Below are 24024 nucleotides of genomic sequence, written 5' to 3' on the forward strand. Positions count from 1 at the left end.
ACAATTCTTGGTGAGTTTGTGCAGAATAGGATGAGAATGGATTTCAGTCATTCAGGGAACGGTGTGAATCACAGGAAACATTGATGGACCTCTTGTGGTGCAGTGGTAGTGAGGTTTGGTTTCACGTACCAGCTCTTCCAGAGGTATACGTTACCACAGTTGAAAAGTTTGATTCAAAATATTTAATCCTGCCTAGTTTTACAGGTTTCTTTGATTCCAGTGACCTCATTCCTCCCTTGCTGAGGATGGCTTGTTTCCTCAGACGTTCACCAGTGTCCCCATGATGATGGACAGGGAGATGGGAAGGCTGGCAAAATGAGGTGTTAAAGTACTGGGGGAGGAGTGGCCATGCTCCATCACTTCCTGCCAATGGCTGGAGAGCTGGCAGTTCTATCACCTACCTGAAGCCAAATCAAGCCATTTAAGTAACTGATTAACATCTCTTCCAGCCACTGTAGGCAGTAGGAGGGACCACTCACCACACGGGAGATTGTATATGAAAGACCCATCAGTCTCCCAGTGGGTTCCACTAGGGTTAGGTTTTGGGGGGCTGCAGGACTGCTTCATGATCCATAGAGGGCATTCCTAATGCCACAGCTGATTCCCATGACAAAGTGACCCCTGCCTTTGGCATGTGGTCATCTTCTCTCTGGGTGCCTGGCCCCATTGTCCCTAGACACTACATGCCTGTCTTTGGGGCATGCATCCATCAATGCTCACCCCTCCTTTTGGTGCTGAGCCAGCAATGGCTACCCTCTGAGTGTATCAGCGACTCTTGGAAGATGGGTGGCACGGTGGCACAGTGGTTAGCACTGCTGCCTCGCAGCGCCAGAGACCCGGGTTCAATTCCCGCCTCAGGCGACTGACTGTGTGGAGTTTGCACGTTCTCCCCGTGTCTGCGTGGGTTTCCTCCGGGTGCTCCGGTTTCCTCCCACAGTCCAAAGATGTGCAGGTCAGGTGAATTGGCCATGCTAAATTCCCCGTAGTGTTAGGTAAGGGGTAAATGTCGGGGTATGGGTGGGTTACGCTTCGGCGGGTCGGTGTGGACTTGTTGGGCCGAAGGGCCTGTTTCCACACTGTAAAAAAGTAATCTAGTAATCTATGGACATAGGCCATTGCAATCAACAGGGATTGCAGGGTCATCAATTGCCACCAGGGGAATGTGCTTCCCCAGATCTCATCTCCAGCTAAAGTGGAGCAAAACCCCATTCTTTAGCCCAGGAGGGGACTTTGCCTCTAACGCAAAGTTCATTCTTGTTGTGTAATGAGTGACATCTCCTAAGTTTCTTCTAATTGCAAACAATCAATTCCACCAGATATCCACCAGGTATAGAATAAATGCAACTTTTTTAACCACAGATGGAATCAATTGCCACAATAACCCACCCCACCCCAACACTATCGCCTCTAATCTAGCATTTCACTGTGCCTCGGTACACATGATAATAAATTCAATTCAATTCAATTCAATCTACATGTAGGAAAATTGAAGTGCAAAGTGTAATAACTAGGAATACACTGACAGGTCCATTTCATTACAGGGACAAAGGGGATTATAGCATTCTGGTGCTGTGTCACTGAAAGGTGACTGGCCAAAGAATTATAAGCCCTTCAGGACTGTGTTGGATTCTCTGGAATTTAAAGGTTTTTCCTCAGAGCATTCCTACAAGCCAGAACAAAAACCAGAGGACATTTTAAAAACCATTCACTTTTCTTCTGCTTTCTTGTTCGTTACAAAAATGTTCATGCAAAATATTTGATTAATTGATGCGGCAGCTGATGCAAGAGGTTCTGTCATGATTTAATATCCAGATCATTGATGTGACATAAATATAAAATCTAGAAATACATCGAATCAGAGCAGTAATCCTACAGGCCCCTGAAAAATCTCCCTCAGGCGCAGTCAGACGTGTTGCATAATTCCAAAGCTCTCTGCTTTTTGTGCAGAATTCCAGGTTTCATTCTGACTGAAATCCAAAACCTAAAAGTTTCCAGAGAGGCTTCCAAATTTTGGACCATTTCCTTTCATCGCAATGCTCCGAGTAAGATCATCAGAAATGGCAACACAGTTAAGGTAAAGAGCTCACCTTCCCGGGCTGGAGGGATGGTCGGTGGAGGAGGAGGAGATGGGGGTTCTGTTGGAACCTCTGTCGGGCGAAGCACTGCAAAGGAAATTAAGCATGCAGTTCAGATCTCAATGAAATATTTCTTCAATGATCACAAAATCAAAAACCCCAGTTCCTGAAAAAAGGCATTCACTTTTTGACCATCGTATTGTAGATCAGGTTCAGCAATTCAGTTTGTGAGCTTAATAGCAATGCTCAAATTCAAACTCAAAACCGTAGCCCTTTGGCAACATTCTCACCCACTTCCCCGCTCTCCTCACCCTCCGCCATTCCCTCTTCCCCTGCCCAGGCGAGAATGGCTTGAACTGGAGTACATGACCACAGTCAAAGGCAATGAAGGGTCCATTTTATTCTCTGAGAGATTGGAAACTGAGTCTTGCGTAAATGATCAAATGGGCGGTCACAGGATAACTATGTACTCCTCCACATGTGTTTTCAGTGGGGATTAAACAGTAGCCAGGCTCTATCCCACCCACTCCCATTGGAGTCCATTTCTTTTCATTCATTCACAGGACGGGTCAATACTTACTATCCATCCCTAATTATCAGTTGGACAGTTAAGTTTCAACCACTTTGCTGTGAGTCTGGAGTCAGACCCAGATTAGGTATGGACACAGCTTTCCTTTCCCATTAGGCATTAGGTCAGTTTTTAAGGCAAACAGCAGTTATGTAGTTGGCATCAGGTGTGCTGTTTTTTTAACTCCAGATTCAACGTTCACCATATGACATGATGGGGGGATTTGAACTTACATCTCCAGAACATTAACTAGAATCCTGGACTACTAGCCCAGCGGCATTTCCACTACACTATCTTTACTCTAATACAGAAGCATGTTCCATCATTCAGTTGGATCATGGCTGGTCTGTATAAAAACTCCATCTACTCCTGATGAAGAGCTTATGCCCAAAACATTGATTCTCCTGCTCCTTGGATGCTCCCTGACCTGCTGTGCTTGTCCAACACCACACTCTCAACCCTTAATACCCGTGCCCATCAAACATCTTGCTTTGCCATGTTGAATTGATTCCCAACTCTACAGCATTTTCGGAAAGATCGTTCTGGATTTCCACCTCCCTTTTCATGAGGAAGATCTTCCTAATCTCACCCTGACTCTTATTTTAATGTCATGTCCTCTAACAGAGGTGGTATCTCTCATTTCTGGGGGGCCCTTCTTACCCTGTACAGTTCAGTATAACAAACTGTTGCAATCACCAATTAAACCTGGAGACAGGATGAGCTCGAGGTGAGTTAAAGAACACAGATTGGCTCTCAAGTACCACGAAAGCATTGTCTATTCACCTAACAATTTCTCATGCAAGGTGCATTTGAATGTTCCACCTATGTCCCTACGATTGTGGATCCAGCTCCCTCACACTGTCACGTAATAACACCTCTCCCCACCCAGCACCCTGCATAATTGACTGTATCTCTACTGATGTGGATCCATCTCCCTCACACTGTCACTCAGTAACCCCTCTCCCTTCAGTGCCCTGCGTTACTGACTGTTTTTCCACTGATGAGGATCCAGCTCCCTCACACTCTCACTCAGTAACCCCTCTCCCCCAGCGTCTGGTGTTACTGACTGTATCACTGTTGAAGTTAATCCAGCTAAATTGTACAGTCACTCAGTGACCCCTCTCCCCCCAAGACCCTGTATTACTGACCCTATCACTATTAAAGTTAATTCAGTTAAATTGCACAGTCACTCAGTAACCCCTCTCCCCCCAGCACTATGTTACTGACTGTATCTCTATTGATGTTAATCCAGCTAAATTGCAGTCACTCAGTAACCGTTCTCCCCCCAGCACCGTGTTACTGACTGTATCTCTATTGATGTTAATCCAGCTAAATTGCAGTCACTCAGTAACCATTCTCCCCCCAGCACCATGTTACTGATTGTATCATTATTGATGTTAATCCAGCTAAATTGCACAGTCACTCAGTAACCCTTTCCCCCCAGTGCCTGGGGTTACTGACTGTATTTCTCTACTGATACAGTTATAGCTCTCTCTCTCGCACTTTACCCTCTGTGATGGCTCCCCAAGTACCTTGTGTTACTGATTGTATCAATAGAGATAGTGTCCCAACTCTCACTTGCAAGTTGAAAGTTTATTGTTCCTCCCTTGCCCTCTTGTCAATGATAGTTTGCACCTCAATACTTACAAGTCCTCTCCTGCACGTGGACTCCAGGTCCCTCGAGGTTTGGCAGCTGAGTGTAAATGACGGCCTCATAAAGGGAATCTGGGGAAAGCCCAGTGAAACAATGGCTGGTTTCAGCACCACTGATGGTTACCTCTTGATGACCACCGGCATAAGCTTCAAAACAAAGAGAGGCATGAATGAGTGCCCATTGAAAATGAAATACAATGGATACTGTCAACGTTTCAATGAGTCCAGTATGACTCAAACTGTTCTGAAAAACAGTCATATCGGACTCAAAACATACATTCTGTTCCTCACTCCACAGATGTTGCCAGACCTGCTGAGTTTCTCCAGCATTCTCTGCGTTTGTTTTATGAATGAGTATTCAGTGTGAGCAGGCTAACATAATTCCTGCAGCGCATTTTGTATGAATTCTAAATCACAATAACTTATGCTGGAGACATAAAATACAACGTGAGCATCTAGAGTTTAAACTTAATGATAATCTTTATAAAGACATAGCTGTTACTTCTTTTTGATATTGTAGTATTTTGGTCATTAATATTCATGTAACAAATGTGAACTTTTCAAATTGGTCCACTGCGCAGCATCCTGTGTGGGAATCTATGCTGAGTTGTTTGTTGACCTATCCTTAGACGCTGCCAGTCAATTATTTGATATTGTCTTTCAACTGTTCACTTCCTTGGATTGAAATGTCCAGGAGTATCTGTGAAGCAGGAATATTTATTTCATTTCCCTTTGGATATCATCATTCATTTAAGAAGGCCCTCGACTGACATATCAGTTTTCAAAGAGAGCTCTATGTAATGTAATACCAATGTTAGGGACCCTAAAATGCTGGAGGAAATTCTCCGGCAATCTTTTGGAATCACCAACACAAGGCTTATTCATGCAAATACAATATAAGGTGAATGCTCAGCATTAAAGTGAATGGGGATAGAGCAAGTAAGTATGATTAAAACCAGAGAGCTGTGGTGGGGGAGTTTGCTCTTGAGCGAGCCTCATGATTTAACGACTATGGAACTTAACAATAATTAGACTGGGGTGTGTAGGATGCAGACTTTCTGAATGTACCATGTAAGATAAACCAAAATAAAACCGCAGATGCCAGGAAATCTGAATAAAAAGATCATGGATACATTATGAAGATAAGCCAGTGTCTGTGCAGAGAATGGAGTAGGTGGCATTTTGTGCATAAGTCTTGACAGACAATCCACATTTAAAGCAGTTGTCTGTCCTCTTGGCCATCCTGCCTGATATTTTAAGACAGAAAGTTCTTTCAACATGAGCAAGTTTTGACAGACCTGGCTTAGCAGTGAGGTGGGTTGCAGATGGTGATGGCAGGGTTGGATAAGATCACATTATTCCTGGGGAATCTGAAGGAACCCACAAAATAATCTCAAACCCCTCCACGATTGTGCTGTCAGACTTTAATTCAGAAATTGGGAAGAAGTTTGCTGGAGGCAAGTAATCAGGATGAGGCTTGTTGAGTTTTCAGCCTTTTCTTTGCTTCCTAAAATTTCCAAAGTACTGGAATGGCATTCCATTGGTGTTACCATTCATCAGCTCCATTCAGCTCTCCATTCACTCCTGTGAGTTTATAACAGGGCTAGAAGCAGAATCTGTAAAAACCTTTCCAACTATGCACAGCAGCAACTTAGAATCCCTCCCTATTTTCAACCTGACGACATGTCAAAAAACCAAGTAAGACTTTTTTTTTTTAGCTGACAGGCATTTCTGCTTTCCATTGATCTCCAAATCATGTGGCAGAATGGCAGTACAATGAAAACAGGAAATGCTGCTCAGCTCACAGATACATTTAGCTCTCTGACGGGGGCAGGTATATTTCCCTTGGATATTGTTTAAAATCTGTTTGTATAAAGAAGCATGTTTGTGCGTGTGCGTGAATGCGTGTAGGTGTACTGTGTGTATTTGTGTGTAGTGGTTGTCTTAGAATCAGGTAATCCCCACAGTGCAGAAAGAGGCCATTCAGCCCATCGGATCAACACCGACCTTCCGAAAAGCATCCCACCCAGAACCAGACCCCACTTTATCTCTGTTATCCCACATTTCCCATGGCTAACCCACCTAGCCTCCACATCCCTGGACCCAATGGACAATTTTACCAAGGCCAATCCACCAAACTTGCATATCTTTTTTATGAAGAAAAGTTGGAAAGTCTAGGTTTCTGTCCACTGGAGTTTAGAAAATTAAGAGGTGACTCAACTGAATCGCATAGGACCTCGATCAAGCTTTGCCTGAGTGGACATGGAAAGGATATTTCCACTTGTGGAAGAATATACAACTCAGAGGTCAGTGATTAAAAACAAGAGAATGTCCAGTTAAGACAGAGTTGGGCAGAAATGTTTCTCATTCTGGGTCCTGAGCCTTTGGAAGGCTCTTCCTAAATTGGTGGTGGACACAGAGTCCTTGAATATTTTTAAGGTGGAGATGGATAGACTTTTGCTAAGCAAGGGGGTGAAAAGTTATCGGGAATGTGGAATTCATCAACCAGATCGGGCCCACGACCTTACTAAACAGTGGAGCAATGTCAAACTCCTACTCCTGCAACTAACCCATATATCTGCAAGCATGTATGTTTGCACTTGCATTTTTCTTGCTTTTTATTCATTCACAGGATAACGGCATCTCGAGCGAGACCAGTATTTATTGCCCTCCCTAATTGCCCACAAGGCAGTTAAGAGTCAGCCCCATGGCTGTGGATCTGGAGTCACATGTAGGCCAGACCAGGGAAGGATAGCTGTTACCTTCCCTACAAGACATTAGTGACCATATGGGTTTTTCCTGACAATCAACAATAGATTCATGGTCAGCATTAGACTCATAACTCCAGAGTTTTTTTCAACTGAATTTAAATTCCACTACCTGCCATAGCAGGATTAGATCCCAGTCCCCAGAACATCATCTGGATCTCTAGATTAACAGACCAGTGATAATACTGTGAGGCCATCGCCTCCCATCTGCATCATTGCGTGTGTGTACACATGTTGGAGTTTATATGCATATGTGGATTCAACTCAATTGGGCTTCAGGATCCCTTTCTGATACTATTAAACGTCTTTTGTTTCATATTTGTTCGAGAATTAGTTGGCAAACCTTCAAAGGCTATGCTAATGGAGGCTAATGAATTGTAGTCTCCAGTGCACACTTCGGTTTCCTGTTTTTTAACATCTTACAGGCTTTGTTGTGAACTGAATCCATATGGAAACAAGGTGTAGCTGAAAACATTCCAAAATCACTTCAGCATAATAAAAATTTGCAGGTTTATGTATGAGTTGTCCTTTACTACAATGTGTTTCTGGAGAGTTCTAAAACATGATGGGAACAATTTCATCAATATGGCCTCTTATCGTATCAACAAATTATCTCAGTGTTTATCAGCTAATGATGTAGGCGCAATCATTATGTTTGTGGAGGATGCTGAACTGTGTTTGTTTTACAGAAAACATATAACCATCTGTTACTGATGGTGTTGCTTCAGCCAGGAATATTGGTGTGGATATCAGCACATACTACCTCCCCTGATCTTCTCCAGAATTGTGCAAATTTCTAAGGTTCATCAGAACAGTCATGGAGAGTGGAAAGATGATGCTCAACAGCGCACCATTCAGTGAGTGCCACACTGGAGTGTCAGTCGAGATTGGGAGATTATGTGGGGCTCCACAACATGACCATCCAATTCAGAGTACCAGGTGAAGGCATGTCTGCAGACAGTATTCCAAGGGTCAGACACTCCTCCTCATTTCCTGGCTGCCCCAACTTCAGCGAGGAACTTCAGGTGTGGAACTTGCTTTATTATTGGTCAGGAAGACCCTTTTCTTCATTCATTCATGGGATGAGGGTATCTCTGGCTAGGGCAGCATTTATTGCCCATCCCTAATTACCCAGAGGGCAGTTAAGAGTCAACCACATTGTTGTGGGTCTGGAGTCACACGTAGGCCAGATCAGTTAAGGATGGCAGTTTCCTTCCCTAAACCAGGTGAGTTTTTCCCAACAATTGGAATTGTGGTCATCATTCTTAATTCCAGATTTTTAAAAAAATTAAACTTAACCATCTGCTTTGGCAGGATTTGAAACCAACTCCCCAGAATACTGCCTGGATCTCTGAATTAACAGTCTAATGATAAAGACACTAGGCCATTGCATCCCCTATTGGTTAAACTTGTGCATCTACACTCAGGCACATACACTCCCCTGAGCAGTACTAATGGAGTGCCGCACAATTGAAGATGCTATCATTCAGATGAAATGTCAAGCCTCATCTGCTCCCTGAATTAGACACAAAAGATCCCTTGAGGCTATTCAAGAAGAGCAGGGGAGATTTTCCCAGTGTTCAGGCTAATATTGACCAGTTACCAAACAGCTAAAGCAGAAGGACTTATCATTTTCTATTAATGGGAGCTTGCTGTGCAGAAATTGAGTGATGGACTGCACTGCCCAGTACTTGAGTGGCTGAGCTCAGGATATACTGAGCTCATGGATGTCACTGAATATGTGCAAGTTCACTATTAAACACATCACTTTGAGATGCATTGGAAAAACTCCCGTTACACTGTCCTAACAACATGGTTCAGCTCGAAAATATGAAAGGCTTTCCATTTCACACCAGTGCCATCCTGCCTTCAAGTAGCATTGCTAACTCAATCTTAATTCAGGCCAGATTTATGCTGACAAAATCGACGCCCCTATTCTGGTTTTCAAACCAGATGCAACAGTTGACTGGATAACGGAGACTTAATCTGGAGTGAATTCAAACCACAGCTGCTGAAAATTAAATGCCAGTGTCACCACCTAACCCACTGCACCATCCAATTTCCTATCCTTTTATCCATGTCTTGGAATTCTTTTGTTAGTCCTCTCCAGTCACAACACTGAGTCACTCCCAGAGCATATCAGTCTACTGGGTGACTGACAGCATTGAGATGGAAGTTTATTGAGTGATGGATTGTGGGTGAAAGGAAGTGTGAGAATAGACCAATCAAGAACACTGAGAACTTGAAAGGATTTAGGATCTGGCTAAGACAACATTGTGGGTCAACCCACAGCAAGTGGACTGCAGCGATTCAAGAAGGCAGCTCACCACCACCTTCTCAAGGGCAAATTGGGATGGGCTATCAATGCTGGCCCAGCCAGCGACACTCAAGTCCCACAAATTAATTAAAGGAAACGGGAGAGGACACAGAGGTATTTGAAAACAAGCTCAAGAATCTTAAATTCCAAAGATACTGGATCAACAACCAATAGAGGTCACAAGCACAGGGAAGCTGAGTAAGTGGAACTTGGTAGGATATAGGCTGCTGTACATTGGATAAATATCAAAATGATAGAATCATACAGACCTACAGCTCAGAAAATGATCCTTGGGCCCATCACGTCTGTGCCAGTCAAAAACACCCACCTAACTAGTCTAATCTAAGATGTAAAAACAAGCAGGTTGTTAACAACAAAAATCCTTCTAGAATTTCTGATTACCATTCACTGGTTGTAGTTTTATTCTGTAGGAGGTTGCTGCCCTATGAGAATTCCACTGCATGCAGAAGGTATCCCAGCCAATGTTGTACGTGTTTATTCCCGTCACATTCAGGTACACTAGGAGAGAAAAAGAAAAACCAAAGAACATTACATCCAGTCTCATGAGCAACATGAGTAATCACCGTGCACATCACTGCTCAGCTGATATCTTGTGTCACAGGTCGCTGGATATTGGAAGCCGAGGGATTGCAGAATGCAACAAGTCCCCCAGGTCCATCTGCTTCTTTTTCACCAATACCCGTGATAACGGAGTTGCCACACAGATTACAAAACTTAAAATTTATCAATTAATCTGTATGAGATCCAAACATGAGGGGAGGAAACCACCACCTCTCTTCCCCTTCTCCACTCCACCCTACCTCCTCACACCCAGCCATGGAGAAGCAGAAAGTGCCAGAGAAATGGTGGGGAACAAGCAAGGTGGGTAACAATGACACATGCTACACTACGACCCTGGTGGACATGGCAGAGATAGTATTTAAATCGACAGCGTAACAGATAAGGATTCATTCAGGAGGAAGGGGTTATCAGCCCTCAGCTGAGAGGTGGTAAGGGCTTTGTTCACAAGACTTTCTGTTGGGAAATGTGGCTAGAATTCTTTGGGTCAACATGGCAAGTGATGAGTTGGATGTGAAGTTGATTGGAAATGGAGAAGATTGGAAGGATTATCCTCCCCATCCCCCCCCCCCCCCCCAACAAGATGGCTCATTCAGTAACTCCATAAGAACATATGATATAGGACCAGAATTAGGCCATTCTGCCCATTGATTCTGCTTTATTATTCAATCATGGCTGATATGTTTCTCAACCCCATTCTCCTGCCTTCTTCCTGCAACCCTTGATCTCTTTAAAAATCAAGACCCCCATCTATCTTTGTCTTAAATACACTCAATCACTTTGTCTCTACAGCAATAGAGTCACCACCTTCTGGCTGAAGAAATTCTTCCTCATCTCAGTTTTAAAGAGGTGTACCTTCACTCTGAGGCTGTGCCCTCAGGTCCTAGTCTCTCCTGTTTGTGGAAACATTTTCTCCACATCCACCCTATCCAGGCTTCTCAGTATTCTGTCAGTTTCAATCAGATCTTCCCCACTCCTTCTAAACCCCATCGAGTACAGATCCAGAGTCCTCAGCCACTTCTCATTTGACACACCCTTCATCACCGGGATCATTCTTGTAAATCTCCTCTGGACCCCTCCAGCAGATCCATTCTTAGATATGAGGCCTAAAACTGCTCATTATGAGAGAGGAGAATGGGGCGGTTAGGGCTTGTGGGTCATAAGCAATGAGTTCCTCAATGGTCCCTATGGAGCCCACTCCGAGATGCAGAGGGAAGCTACAGACTATCTAAGAGAGATTCAAGCTGAAAAATATGGAAGGACAGTAGGGACTGTTAAAAGTGTGGTTCTGGAAAGCACAGCAGGTCAGGCAGCATGCAAGGAGCAGGAAAGTCGACGTTTCAAGCAAAAGTCCTTCATCAGGAATGGGGCTGGGAGCCTCGGGTATGGAGAGATAAATGGGAGGGGAGTGGGACTGGGGTGAAGGTAGCTGAGAGCGCAATAGGTGGATGGAGGTGGGGGCAAAGGTGATAGGTTGGAGGGGAGTGTGGAGCGGATTGTATCCGTTGCTCCCAATGCGGTCTCCTCTACATTGGGGAGAGATAAGGTCCGAGGGAGTGATGCTGAACAAAGAGACCTTGGAGAGCAGGTTCATAGCTCCTCGAAAGTGGAGTCACAGGTAGATAGGATAGTGAAGAAGGCATTTGGTATGTTTTCCTTTATTGGTCAGAGTATTGAATACAGGGGTCGGGAGGTCATGTTGCATCTGTACAGGACATTGGTTAGGCCACTGTTGGAATATTGTGTGCAATTCTGGTCTCCTTCTTATCGGAAAGATGTTGTGAAACAAAAAAGGGTTCAGAAAAGATTTACAAGGATGTTGCCAGGGTTGGAGGATTTGAGCAATAGGGAGAGCCTGAACAGGCTGGGGCTGTTTTCCCTGGAGCACCGGAGGCTAAGGGATGACCTTATAGAGGTTTACAAAATTATGAGGGGCATGGATAGGGTAAATAGGAAAAGTCTTTTCCCAGGGGCCGGGGAGTACAGAACGAGAGGACATAGGTTTAGGATGAGAGGGGAAAGATATAAAAGAGACCTAAGGGGCAACTTTTTCACGCAGAGGGTGGTACATGTAGGGAATGAGCTGCCAGAGGAAGTGGTGGAGGCTGGTACAATTGCAACATTTAAGAGGCATTTGGATGGGTATATGAATAGGAAGGGTTTGGAGGGATATGGGCTGGGTGCTGGCAGGTGGGACTAGATTGGGTTGGGATATCTGGTTGGCATGGACGGGTTAGACGGAAGGGTCTGTTTCCATGCTGTACCTCTTATGAGTCTATGACTCTATGACAGGACACCTACTCGCAGAGCGCTTCAGATACCCGCACCAATCAACCCTTCTGCCCCGTGGCCGACCACTTTAACTCCCCCTCCCACTCTGCCGAGGACATGCAGTTCCTGGGCCTCCTCTATCGCCACTCCCTCACCACCCGTGGCCTGGAGGAAGAACGCCTCATCTTCCACCTCGGGACCCTCTAACCCCATGGCAACAATGTGGATTTCTTCATTTCCCGTTCCCCCACCTTACCCCAGAATTTATCTCTCCACCCCCAAGGTTCCCAGCCTCATTCCTGATGAAGGGCTTTTGCCTGGAACGTCGATTCTCTTGCTCCTCTGGTGCTGCCTGACCTGCTGTGCTTTTTCAGCACCACACTCTCGACTCTAATCTCCAGCATCTGCGGTACTCACTTTCGCCTAGTAGGGAGTGTTAAGACTAAGGTTGGGGGAGGGAATTTGGATTGGAAGAATATCCAATACGGGAGATATTAAAGAAGCAAGGAAACTGGGAAAGAGGGGTAAAAATTTTTTAAAATGGATAGATAAAAAGGGGACATCTGACGGATGTCAATAAAGTGTCTGACCTTCATACAGCAGGTTAGGCTCAATGATGATGCTTTAATCTCTTCACCTACATTCTGAAATAAACTTTTCACCACACAACCTCCAAGTTGGCTTGAACTCTGAAAGTGTGAAGTCTGTGTTGGCTGGAACAAAGGGTTGACAGGAATATCCTGCAACTTTTCTGTGGGGAGTGAAAACTGAGCGCGTGCAGGGGCTGGTAATTTAACACTGGCCAGTGCTTACAGTGAACCTGGCAGCCCGTCAGTATAATCCCAGAGGAAATCAGCATTCAGCAAAAAAAAACAAATTCATCCTGCAAAGGCAATGTGTGATATGTCTGGGGAGCGAAGGGAGGCCACAAGCAGATTGGTGCAAAGTAAAATCAGCGCCTCTGTACTCCCCTTACAGATAAGAAATAGAGAAGCTGAGAGAAAGATATTAGGGTAATGTTACAGGGGTAAAAAAAAACTACCATCTTGTTAAGAAAATAAACACCCTCCTTGCCAGTGAAGACATGCCCTGAGAATAGATATTTCAAAATATTTTTTCTTTCTCGATCTCTCAAATTAATCTTCAAACCATTAGCACCTTGCTCCCCTTGCAAACTCTATGTGAAAGTTGGATATTACAGCCAAACCCCTCTGTGTGAGCAAGTGATTTTTTTTCTCCCCTGCATTCATTCTCAGGATCAAGAAGAGCATCACAATGTGTTTGAACCTGAGAATGACCATTCGGTCCATCCAGAGCCACCTGAGCATCGCTGCACAGAACAGTCCACTGTAGGATTTCAGACTTGTCACCTGCGTCACTTGGAAAGTGAAGATGGAAATGAGGAAACATTCTTTTATCTCTCAGAGGGTTGAGAATCTTCAGAATTCCCTCCTTAAAATGCATTGGATGCAGAATTTTTCAATTTTTTTAAGGCTGAGGTAGATAAATTATTGATTACCAAGGAGATGAAAGATTATCAGAGAGTAAGGAGTATAGCATTGTGGTTAAAATTCGAACTTCTATAATTTTATTGAATGGCAGAGCAGGCTTGAAGGGCCAATTGGTCTACTCTTGTACCTTGTTCATGTGTTCAGAATCTCGTCCTGCCTTACTCCCCAGACCCTGCCCATTAAATAGTGTCTCACTGGATAATGAATCAGTGCTGGTATTCCCAGCAACACCAATGGCCTGTGAGTGAATGGAAACTGGGAGCAAGATCACAGGGCATTGCTCCCAAGGTATGCTGAGAGGCAAGGTCCGAGCCCCTGCCCTGTCCAACACTGAGATGTGCTGCACTCACAGTCCGTGTGGCTCAGCTTAGGCACTGATTGAAACTCAGTGAATCCTCAGGGAAGCTCATTAAGACTTAACCCCAACTCAGCATTCAGGCTGAAAAATTTGGCTGTTTTCCTCACCCCCTTTATGTGTGAATCGAAACAGTTTATTGGACAGAGCACTGAGTATAGGTATTGGGAGGTTATGTTGTGGCTGTACGGGACATTGGTTAGGCCACTTTTGGAATACAGCATGCAATTCTGATCTCCCTGCTATAGGAAGGATGTTGTGAAGCTTGAAAGGGATCAGAAATGATTTACGGGATGTTGCCAGAGTTGGAGGGTTTGAGCAACAGGGAGAGGCTGAATAGGCTGGGGCTGCTTTCCCTGGACTGCCAGAGGCTGAGGGGTCACCTTAGAGAGGTTTACAAATTCATGAGGGGCATTGATAGGCTAAATAGACAAGGTCTTTTCCCTGGGGTGGGGGAGTCCAGAACTAGAGGGCATAGGTTTAGGGTGAGAGGGGAAAGATATAAAAGAGACCTAAGGGGCAACTTTTTCACATAGAAGGTGGTATGTATATGGAATGAGCTGCCAGAGGAAGTGATGGAGGCTGGTGGATATACAACATTTAAAAGGAATGGGTACACGAACAGGAAGGGTTTAGAGCGATATGGGCCAAGTGCTGGCAAATGGGACTAAATTAATTTAAGATATCTTGTCTGCATGGATAAGTTGGACTGAAGGGTCTGTTTCCGTGCTGTACATCTCTGTGACTCTATGAGCCTACGAGACACACAGAGGTATTTTTAAAGGTAGTGTTTGCATGGTCACTTGCTGTTGCATAGCTGGTGCGATGGCATTGCAAATTTGTCCTTTCGCAACAAAAGAGGCATTACCGAATCTATGTGTGTAAGAGAAACACCAATCCCTTTGTCCTGAATCACGTCCCTCTCGTCCATGCAAGTGGCCCACTCACGAATGAAGCCATGTAGGTTGGCATTGTCAGCATGGCACCTTCACTCTGCCAGGGAGTTATACCAAGGAGCTGTGACCTTCAATCCATCAATGGCAGCGTGTTGTGCAAGACTAGGGGCGAGCTCTTGATTAAGGCCCAGCGGATAAAGCCGGTGGTGAACTTTGAAGAATGGTTGAGAAAAGGAACCAAAAGCAGCACCACTTTGCCACAATATAAATTCGGCCTCATTAACTTACGGGTAGTGCCTTGGCCTGCCAAAGGCCCACTGCTCCCCGAATCGTAGATGGCGTAGACGTTGACATCATACGGTGTCCCAGGTTTCAGATTCTGCGGTGTGTAAGATGTCACATCCCCTACGAACAACTCCATTTTCTCATCACTGCCTGGAACAACCAATGCATTCAATTTTAGATTTGACCTTCTCTCACGATTTACTTTTCCTTTACGAGTCTGGCTTCCATGTCAATGAGAAGGGAGGGGGCAGTACAAACACTGAATAATAAATGTACCTGTTGTGTTGAACTTCAGCTCTGTATAATTGCAATCTGACAATTGAATGTGAACATAGATTCATACACATCTTCAACATGGTGCAACAACTCAACTGAGATTCAGGCTTTGTGCCCAAAGTTGGGCTCAAGGTCACAGACTGGGCCTCACACCCCCAATTCAGCAACAAACATTAAGACTGGTGCCTGATTTTCTAGGGCAGCTTATTGAACCAGGTGCATCTTGCTTGGTAGCTCAGCCATTTCAAAATTAGGGAAACATTCACGTTTCATGGAATATCAGTCAGGGACCAGGTGGGGGTGGAGGTGGGAGGTGATATTGCTGGAAAGGTAGAGCCACTGTTCCCAAATGTATTTCCTGCAATTTTATCTTGAAAGCAGTTATTGTTTTGAAGGTTGAAGAATCCTGGTCAGTGCAGGCCTGAATCTCAATCCAAGCACTTTCAGAGAGGGGCTTAAAACAGATGTTAGGCCTCACTCTATACTTGTGAAGAGATGAAGCTTATTCAGAAGCCATGCACAGGCCAATCTTTTGTGTCAGACTTCGGTCAGGTAGCTATGAAACAATGGAGGTGTTGGTCTTTGAATTTGGCACACAGTGCCTGATTCCGCTTGTGGGTGAACTGTATAATTCTGGGTGAGATTGCAACCGAAATCTACCCTCAGCTAACTTCCTTGAACCAGAAACCCTTGACTGATCTCCTAATCCTCCCTAAATCAGCAAGCACTGGCTAAGATGCACAAAGTTGAGAGGCAGAATATTAGGTCTGGAAGGCCAGGTGAGTCCATGTTTTAATTCAGTCATTTGATTACGAGCAATTTTTGTTATTCTTTTGTTATTCCAAATACCAGATGAATAAAATCCAGGGGAGGCAGATCGTAAACTCTTGGACTGCAGCATATTTAAGCTGGAAGGAGCTCAGAAATGATGGAAATGGAAAATTGAAGGCAATGCATTATTACCTGCAGTGAAACCACAGGAGGGGAAATAAAGCTATGTAAAAGAGCAGGCGAATGGGACATATGCAGCACAGATGTGGTGTTTACCTACCTGCGGGCTGGTAAGCAAGCTTATATCCCAGGACTGGAGATGGTGCAGGATCCCAGGTCACACGGAATCGAGTATACCACTCATCAGACACCCTCAGATTGCGTGGCTCCAGCAATCCCACTGAAGGAGGTAAAGGAGAAGAGTTACAGAATGAACACAAAAAAAAACCTTGAATTCATTCACAGTGAAAGCAAAAAAATATGTCTGAGATTTGTCTCCTGCTCTGAGCTTTGATGCTGATTGCTGGTATCTAAACAGGTCTGCTGGCAAAGATTCATAAACAATAAAGAGGAAGACACCTCATTATAGAGACTGCTGACATTCAGGAAATAACATAGAAGATGTAGGGGCGAATCTTCTGAGGCTAGAGTCACAACAGAAACAATCATAGAAGGAGATATTGGAGATTGGAATGAGGGCTCATGTGGATCTCATTGACTATGAGATCCCTGTGTGGGGCTGTTAATCTGGGTCAATCAGGGAGCTCTGGCTGACAGATATGAACAGGAAATTCAGAAAGAACTGAATAATTACTTCATGTCAGTCTTCATGGTGGAAGACGTGAGTAATATCCCAAAAATTCAAGAGAGTGAGGAGAACAGCTGAATATGGTGGTCATCACCAAGGAGAAGGTGCTAGAAAAACTGAATGGCCTGAAGGTGGATAAATCACCTGGACCAGATGGACTACACCCCAGAATTCTAAGACAGATAGCTGAAGAGGTAGTGAAGGTGTTAGTGGTGATTTTTCAGGAATCACTAGAATCAGAGAGGGTTCCAGAGGACTGGGAAATGACTAAAGTGACACCCCTGATTAAAATGGGAATAAGGCAAAAGATGGAAAAGTACAGACTCTATTAGCCTAACCTCGGTCGTGGGTAGAAATCCATTGTGCAGGACAAGATTTCTGAATACTTGGAAAGTGTATGATAAAATAGGGGGAAACTCAGCATGGTTTCATCAGGGGGAGGTCATGCCTGACAAACCTGCTAGAATGATTTGAGGAAGTAATGAACAGGTTAGACCTAGGAGAGCCAATGGATATTATCTACCTGGACTTCAAAAAGGCCTTTGACAAGGTACCGCACAGGAGGCTGCTGAGTAAGATAAGGGCCTTGGTGTTAGAGGCAAGGTGCTGGCATGGATAGAAGCTTCTGGCAGAAAGCAGAGAGTGGGGATAAAAGGGTCCTTCCCAGACTGGCAGCCAGTGACAAGTGGTGTTCCTCGAGGCTCAGTGTTGGGACCACAATTTTTCACTATCCACATTAATGATCTAGACGAAGGAACTGAGGGCATTCTGGCTAAATCTGCAGATGATACAAAGATAGTTAGAGGGGCAGGTAGTATTGAGGAGGTGGGGAGGCTGCATAAGGATTTGGACAGATTAAGAGAGTGGGCAAAGAAGTGGCAGATGGAGTACAATATGGGAAGGATGAGCTCATGCACTTTGGTAGGAAGGATAGAGGCATAGACTATTTTCTAAATGGGGAGAAAATTCAGAAGTCTGAAGTGCAAAGAGACATGGGAGTTCTCGTTCAGGATTCTCTCCAAGTAAACTTGCAGGTTGAGTCAGTAGTCAGGAAGGCAAATGCAATAATGGCATTTATTTTGAGAAGATTTGAATATAAAAGCAGAGATGTAATTCTGAGGCTCTATCAGGCTCTGGTCAGACCATATTTGGAATATTGTATGCTGTTGTGGGCCCCATATCTCAGGAAGGATGTACTGGCACTGGAGCTTGTTCAGAGAAGGTTCACGAGACTGGTCCCAGGAATGAAAAGCTTAACATATGAGGAACAGTTGAGGACTCTGGGTTTATATTTGATGGAGCTCAGAAGAATGAGGGGGGGAATCTAATTGAAACATAGAGAATATTGAATGGCCTGGACAGCGTGGTTATTGTGATGATGTTTCTATTGGTAGGAGAGACTAGGACTGGAGGGCACAGCCTTAAAGTAAAGAGAAGACCTTTTAGAACAGAGATAAGAAGACACTTCTTCAGCCAGAGCGTGGTGAATCTGTGGAATTCTTTGCTACAGAAGGCTGTGGAGACCAGGTCATTAAGTATATTTAAGAATGACATAGATAGGTTCTTTATTATCAAGGTGAGCAAGGGTAACGGGGAGAAAACGAGAGAATGGGGTTGAGAAACTTATCAGCCATGATTGAATTGTGGAGCAGACTTGATGGGCTGAATGGCATAATTTCTGCTCCTATGTCTGATGATCTTACGGTCTTAAGGTCTACTCAATCTAGGGACTGGTTTTGAGCAGGCTGGTCAGACCCAATGTATTGTGCAAGAAAAAAAGTCAGGGAACCTGGAGAGTCACAGAGTCTCCTCATTCGAGGGACTGGCTCTGAGCTGGGTGGTCACAAACTATGTACTGTGCACACGTAAATAAAGGGTGACTTCATAACAGGATACCAGCCTCTGTGCAGTTATTTCAGAGACAAATCGGCACATTGTTTGTGAGCTTTTGCAAGAATTGATCCAATCCGCCTCACTGACTTGGCGCTTTCTGCAAGGGCTAGGTCATTTCTCCTTCACAATTATTTATGCAATTCATTTTGAAAGTTAACTATTGAATTGGATTCCCCTCCCATTTCAGATAGAACATTCCACATGACAATAACTAACTGTGAAAGTTTTCTCTTCATTACCCCATTGCTTCTATGCCAATTACCTCAAATCTCCATCTTGTGCTCAGAAAGTCAAATAAATGAAAAGGTAAATGTACCCCCACACACACATAATGAGGAATAAATCAATGTTTTATGATGGTGTAGAACAGCTGATCCTAAATTAAGCAAACATTAAACTCCACATCTTATATTATTGTGCACATATTCCACGTTGTATAATGTTGTTTTCAAATTTAATGTGGTATTTAATGGTATTATGATGACGACTTCCCAGTGGATATTTTATTATGATGATATTTATTTATCTTATCTCTTTACAAAAAACTAGATCTAAAATAGCTTCATACCTAATTGGTTCCATAACATCTTGCTCCAGAAATCTATCACAAAAACATTTGATAAACTGAACTTCCAGATATTTTTGCCAATTTGATATATTCGCATCAGTATTACAATTAACATTGCCCACAACTATTTAATTGCATTTTAAAAAGCTCCGACCATTTATTTTTAAATGCTCTGTCCATCAATATAATTACTGTTAGAGTCATAGAGTCATAGAGATGTATAGCATGGAAACAGACCCTTCGGTCCAACTCATCCATGCTGACCAGATATCCCAACCCAATCTAGTCCCACCTGCCAGCACCCAGCCCATATTCCTCCAAATCCTTCCTAGTCATAAACCCATCCAGATGCCTTTTCAATGTTGCAGTTGTAATTGCTTCATAAATGACTAATCCTCCATCACAAAGTCACAAGTGAGGGTATTTACCAATGGTTAGAAATGTTAAACACCAATCGTGATTACTCAGATATTAAAAATATGCAGGCATGTGCTTAGAAGTGACAAGTAACGTTTGCATTATCCACATACCAAGGGGCCTTTTAAACTCGTATGTTCTGATCCTTGATATTAACAATCCTTAACCATACTGTTTCAACTTCCTGATTTTTTTTTGTGCTCAGTTACTTTCTCCCAAATATCCGAATGCCATGTTTTGTTTTCAGAGTTACTGCTCTCACTTTCCATTTTGTTTGTTTTATTTTAAAATGTTTTCCTAGGAATGCTTATTTTCCAAACTTGGTCACCCTCTAACAATCTCTTAGTAATGGCCAATCAGACCTATGTAATTTCCTTCTACTTGCGCTACTTGTTCATATATCTCAGTGCAGATGTTCTGCACGGCCAAAAGGATTTCCCTGCACAGACTTACTCTTTGATGCACTCTTATCATTAAACTTCCCCGTCCCTTCCTGTTCAACTTCCCTTTTCTTTACCCACAATAATATGCTTCTCTAATTCCTCACCTTTTACCATTAGATTTCTAACCTTCTTTCACCTGAATCCTTCTCCCCAAATTGAAATTTTACCACCATGACAGACAAAAGATTCAAATCCCAATCCACAGATTATGAGCCTAGTTATGTGACCACCAGGCCTTTATCGTCACAAAATTAGATTATTATCTTTGTGCCAAAAAACAGAAGTTTCTGGAAAGCTCAGCAGATCTGGCAGCATCTATGAAGAGAAGTCAGAGTTAATGTTTCGGGTCCAGCTCTGAGGAAGTATCACCGGACCCAAAGTGTTAACTTTGATTTCTCTTCACAGTTACTGCCTGGCCAGCTGAGCTTTTCCCGCAACTTCTGTCTTTGTTTCTGATTTACAGCATTCACAGTCCTTTCAGTTTTTACTGTCTTTGTGGTTCTGCTTTCCAATTTAGTGCTAGTTCCTCATTATTCCCAAATACAACTTCTTTCTGTGGCCTACCTATATTATTGGGACCCACATGGAAAACTGCGAACAGATCCTCCGTCCGTCCATTTCATTCCAGTCGTGAGGAGATGCCCTTCACCCTAACATAGAGCAAGTAAAGAAGTCTGCAAGCTACAAGACTATTTGTTGGAGATTCCTCCACTGCTGCCTTACTGTTACTCATACCCTCTTGCCCTTGACTATGGATCTCATCAGACATTTCTATCCTAAGAGCTAATACCACCTCCAGAAACAAAGGGTCCAGGTAATGTTCCCCTTTCCTAATACATCGCTGTGTCTGCAACTCAAACACCAACTCAGCTTTCGATCACACAGGCATTCACCATCTCCAAAATGCTACAGCTGCAACACATATCTTAACCTGACACTTTTATTGTCCTTTATTTAACTAATTAAGTTTCAAACTTAAAAATATCTCTCAACTGTTATCCATAGTTACATTAACTAGTCTTTGTTTTTTTTTCGCTCATGGGATGTGGCCATCACTGGTTCAACCAGTATTTATTGCCCATCCCTAGTTGCCCTTGAGAAGGTGGGGTGAGCTGCGTTCCTGAAACGTTGCAGTCCATTTGCTGTAGGTAGACCCACAATGCTGTTAGGGAAGGAGCTTAAAAAGTTTGACCCCTGGAACACTAATAGTACGGTGATATATTTCCAAGTCAGGATAGTTGATTGGCTTGCAGGGGAGCTTGAAGGTGATGGTGTCTCTATGTATCTGCTGCCCTTGTCCTTCTAGATAGAAGTGGTCACAGGTTTGGAAGACGCTGTCTCAGGATCATTGGTAAAGAGCTAAGCTATAAATTTAATGCAAGAACCACCAGGTGTTGGAAGCTGAGAAAAGGCGTCAAAAAAGCATTTCCTGTCCCACTTAAACTGAATTCCCACTTCCACCAAATTCCCTAGTTAGCTCTTGTTCCTTATCCAGCCTCACCACCTCCACATTTTGCACTCACTAACACTGAAGTACACTGAAAATAGGTCTAAAACTTGATGGAAACCCCCTTTCCTTTGCAGAATTCCCTCAGCTTTTGTTTAATTATCAGGATTGAGAGTCAATGAAGGCCTACAGCACAGAAACAATATCTTTGGCACACTGACCCTGTGCCAGCCACAAACAACCACCTAACTCTTCTAATCTTGTCTTCCAGCATTTGGCCCATTACCCTGGCATCGCAAGTGGACATGAAATACAGGTACTTCTTGAATGTTATGAGGGTTTCTGTCAATACCAGTTTTACAGGCAGCGAATTCAAGATTCTCACCATCCTCTGGGTGAAAACACTTCCACACATTCTCTCTAAACCTCGAATCCCTTACCTTAAACCTATGCCCCTGGTTATTGATCCCTCCATCAGGATTTAACTGTACTCCACCTTGCTCACCATTTTCCTTGGATTCTCTAAGCCACAGGTGATTGATGAACTGATAGGAGGACTTGCATTTATATAGCATCTTTTGAAAGGTTACCCAGTTGGGTGGCAGAACCACTTGTTTTCAGTTGATTGAGAAGTGAATACCAGCCCGGAGACTGGGCAGAACTTGTTTCCCTTCTTTGTGATTTACACTAGATCTGTTACATCCACGTGCAGGTTCATAGCTCCTTGAAAGTGGAGTCACAGGTAGATAGGATAGTGAAGAAGGCAGTGTTTGGTATGCTTTCCTTTATTGGTCAGAGTATTGAGTACGGGAGTTGGGAGGTCATGCTGCGGCTGTACAGGACATTATTAGGCCACTGTGGGAATATTGCGTGCAATTCTAGACTCCTTCCTATTGGAAAGATGTTGTGAAACTTGAAAGGGTTCAGAAAAGATTTACAAGGATGTTGACAGGGTTGGAGGTTTTGAGCTATAAGGAGAGGCTGAACAGCCTGGGGCTGTTTTCCCTGGAGCATCGGAGGCTGAGGGGTGACCTTATAGAGGTTTACAAAATTATGAGGGGCATGGATAGGATAAATAGACAAAGTCTTCTCCCTGCGGTCGGGGAGTCCAGAACTAGAGGGGATAGGTTTAGGGTGGGAGGGGAAAGATATAAAAGAGACCTACGGGGCAACTTTTTCACACAGAGGGTGGTACATGTATGGAATGAGCTGCCGAAGGAAGTGGTGGAGACGAGTCCAATTGCAACCTTTAAGAGGCACATAAATAGGAAGGGTTTGGGCCAGATTGAGTTTGGATATCTGGGTCGGCATGGATGGGTTGGACCGAAGGATCTATTTCCATGCTGTACATCTCTATGACTATGACCTGAAAGGGCAAGCAGGATATTATTTTACTGATTACATCTCCTGCAGTACTGCAACCGTGAAGTGGAATATGGATTGCATACACACATTCCAGGACTGGGATTTGAACCCACAACTTTCAGACGCCAAGCTAGGCTTGCTACCCTACTGAGCCACTGCCAACATTCTGTAAGGTACAGAGGTTACTGAGTACCCTATCACCTGGCCTGCTGCTCACAACATTCCAACATAAAACCAATCCTCAATGCACCAAATTGCAGCTCCAAGATTCAAGGATGGCAGCCAGCTCATGATTTCTTTTCTGGCTGAGTTTTAAAATGCAATTTCTAATAGATGTTGGCTATAAAATTTTGAAATACACCTGGGAGTGCTGGGTTAATGAAGAATCGACTATATCCAGTTAGTTGATCTCAGCTGAGACAGCATTTGGAGACATTGCAATTTGCCTCAATGTCTGCAGGCTGAGAAAATGAGGAGATGGGGAATAGTGGTGTTGTGTAACATCTCCTGGATTAGTAATCCAGAGGCCCACATCAATCACTTGTACCAGAACATGAGTTTAAGTTCCACCAAAACAACTTAAGAACTCAAATTAATTTTGAAATGACCATGATTAGTTAGATTGCTGTAGAATCTAAGCAACTTCACAAATGCTGTATAGTGAGGGAAACTTGTCATTCTAGGCTGGATTTGAAAAATGTGGTGCTGGAAAAACACAGCAGGCCAGGCAGCATCTGAGGAGCAGGAGAATCGACGTT

The 24024-nt window shown here is 43.8% G+C and overlaps 1 protein-coding gene across 4 annotated transcripts in view; it reads right to left on the reverse strand.

The window, feature by feature from the left end:
* LOC122552587 (collagen alpha-1(XII) chain-like) overlaps positions 1–24024 on the reverse strand; it is a 264538-nt gene that overhangs the window by 113632 nt on the left and 126882 nt on the right. For all 4 annotated transcript variants that reach the window (XM_043695315.1, XM_043695311.1, XM_043695313.1 and 1 more), the window contains 5 exons: positions 16606–16725; positions 15282–15428; positions 9784–9900; positions 4291–4443; positions 2088–2162 (listed from right to left, as the gene is read on the reverse strand). In XM_043695315.1, coding sequence (XP_043551250.1) covers positions 2088–2162; positions 4291–4443; positions 9784–9900; positions 15282–15428; positions 16606–16725 — 612 coding nt within the window. The remainder of the gene's footprint in view (positions 1–2087; positions 2163–4290; positions 4444–9783; positions 9901–15281; positions 15429–16605; positions 16726–24024) is intronic.

Source organism: Chiloscyllium plagiosum, chromosome 9 (assembly GCF_004010195.1).
Source record: "Chiloscyllium plagiosum isolate BGI_BamShark_2017 chromosome 9, ASM401019v2, whole genome shotgun sequence".
NCBI classification, from domain to species: domain Eukaryota; kingdom Metazoa; phylum Chordata; class Chondrichthyes; order Orectolobiformes; family Hemiscylliidae; genus Chiloscyllium; species Chiloscyllium plagiosum.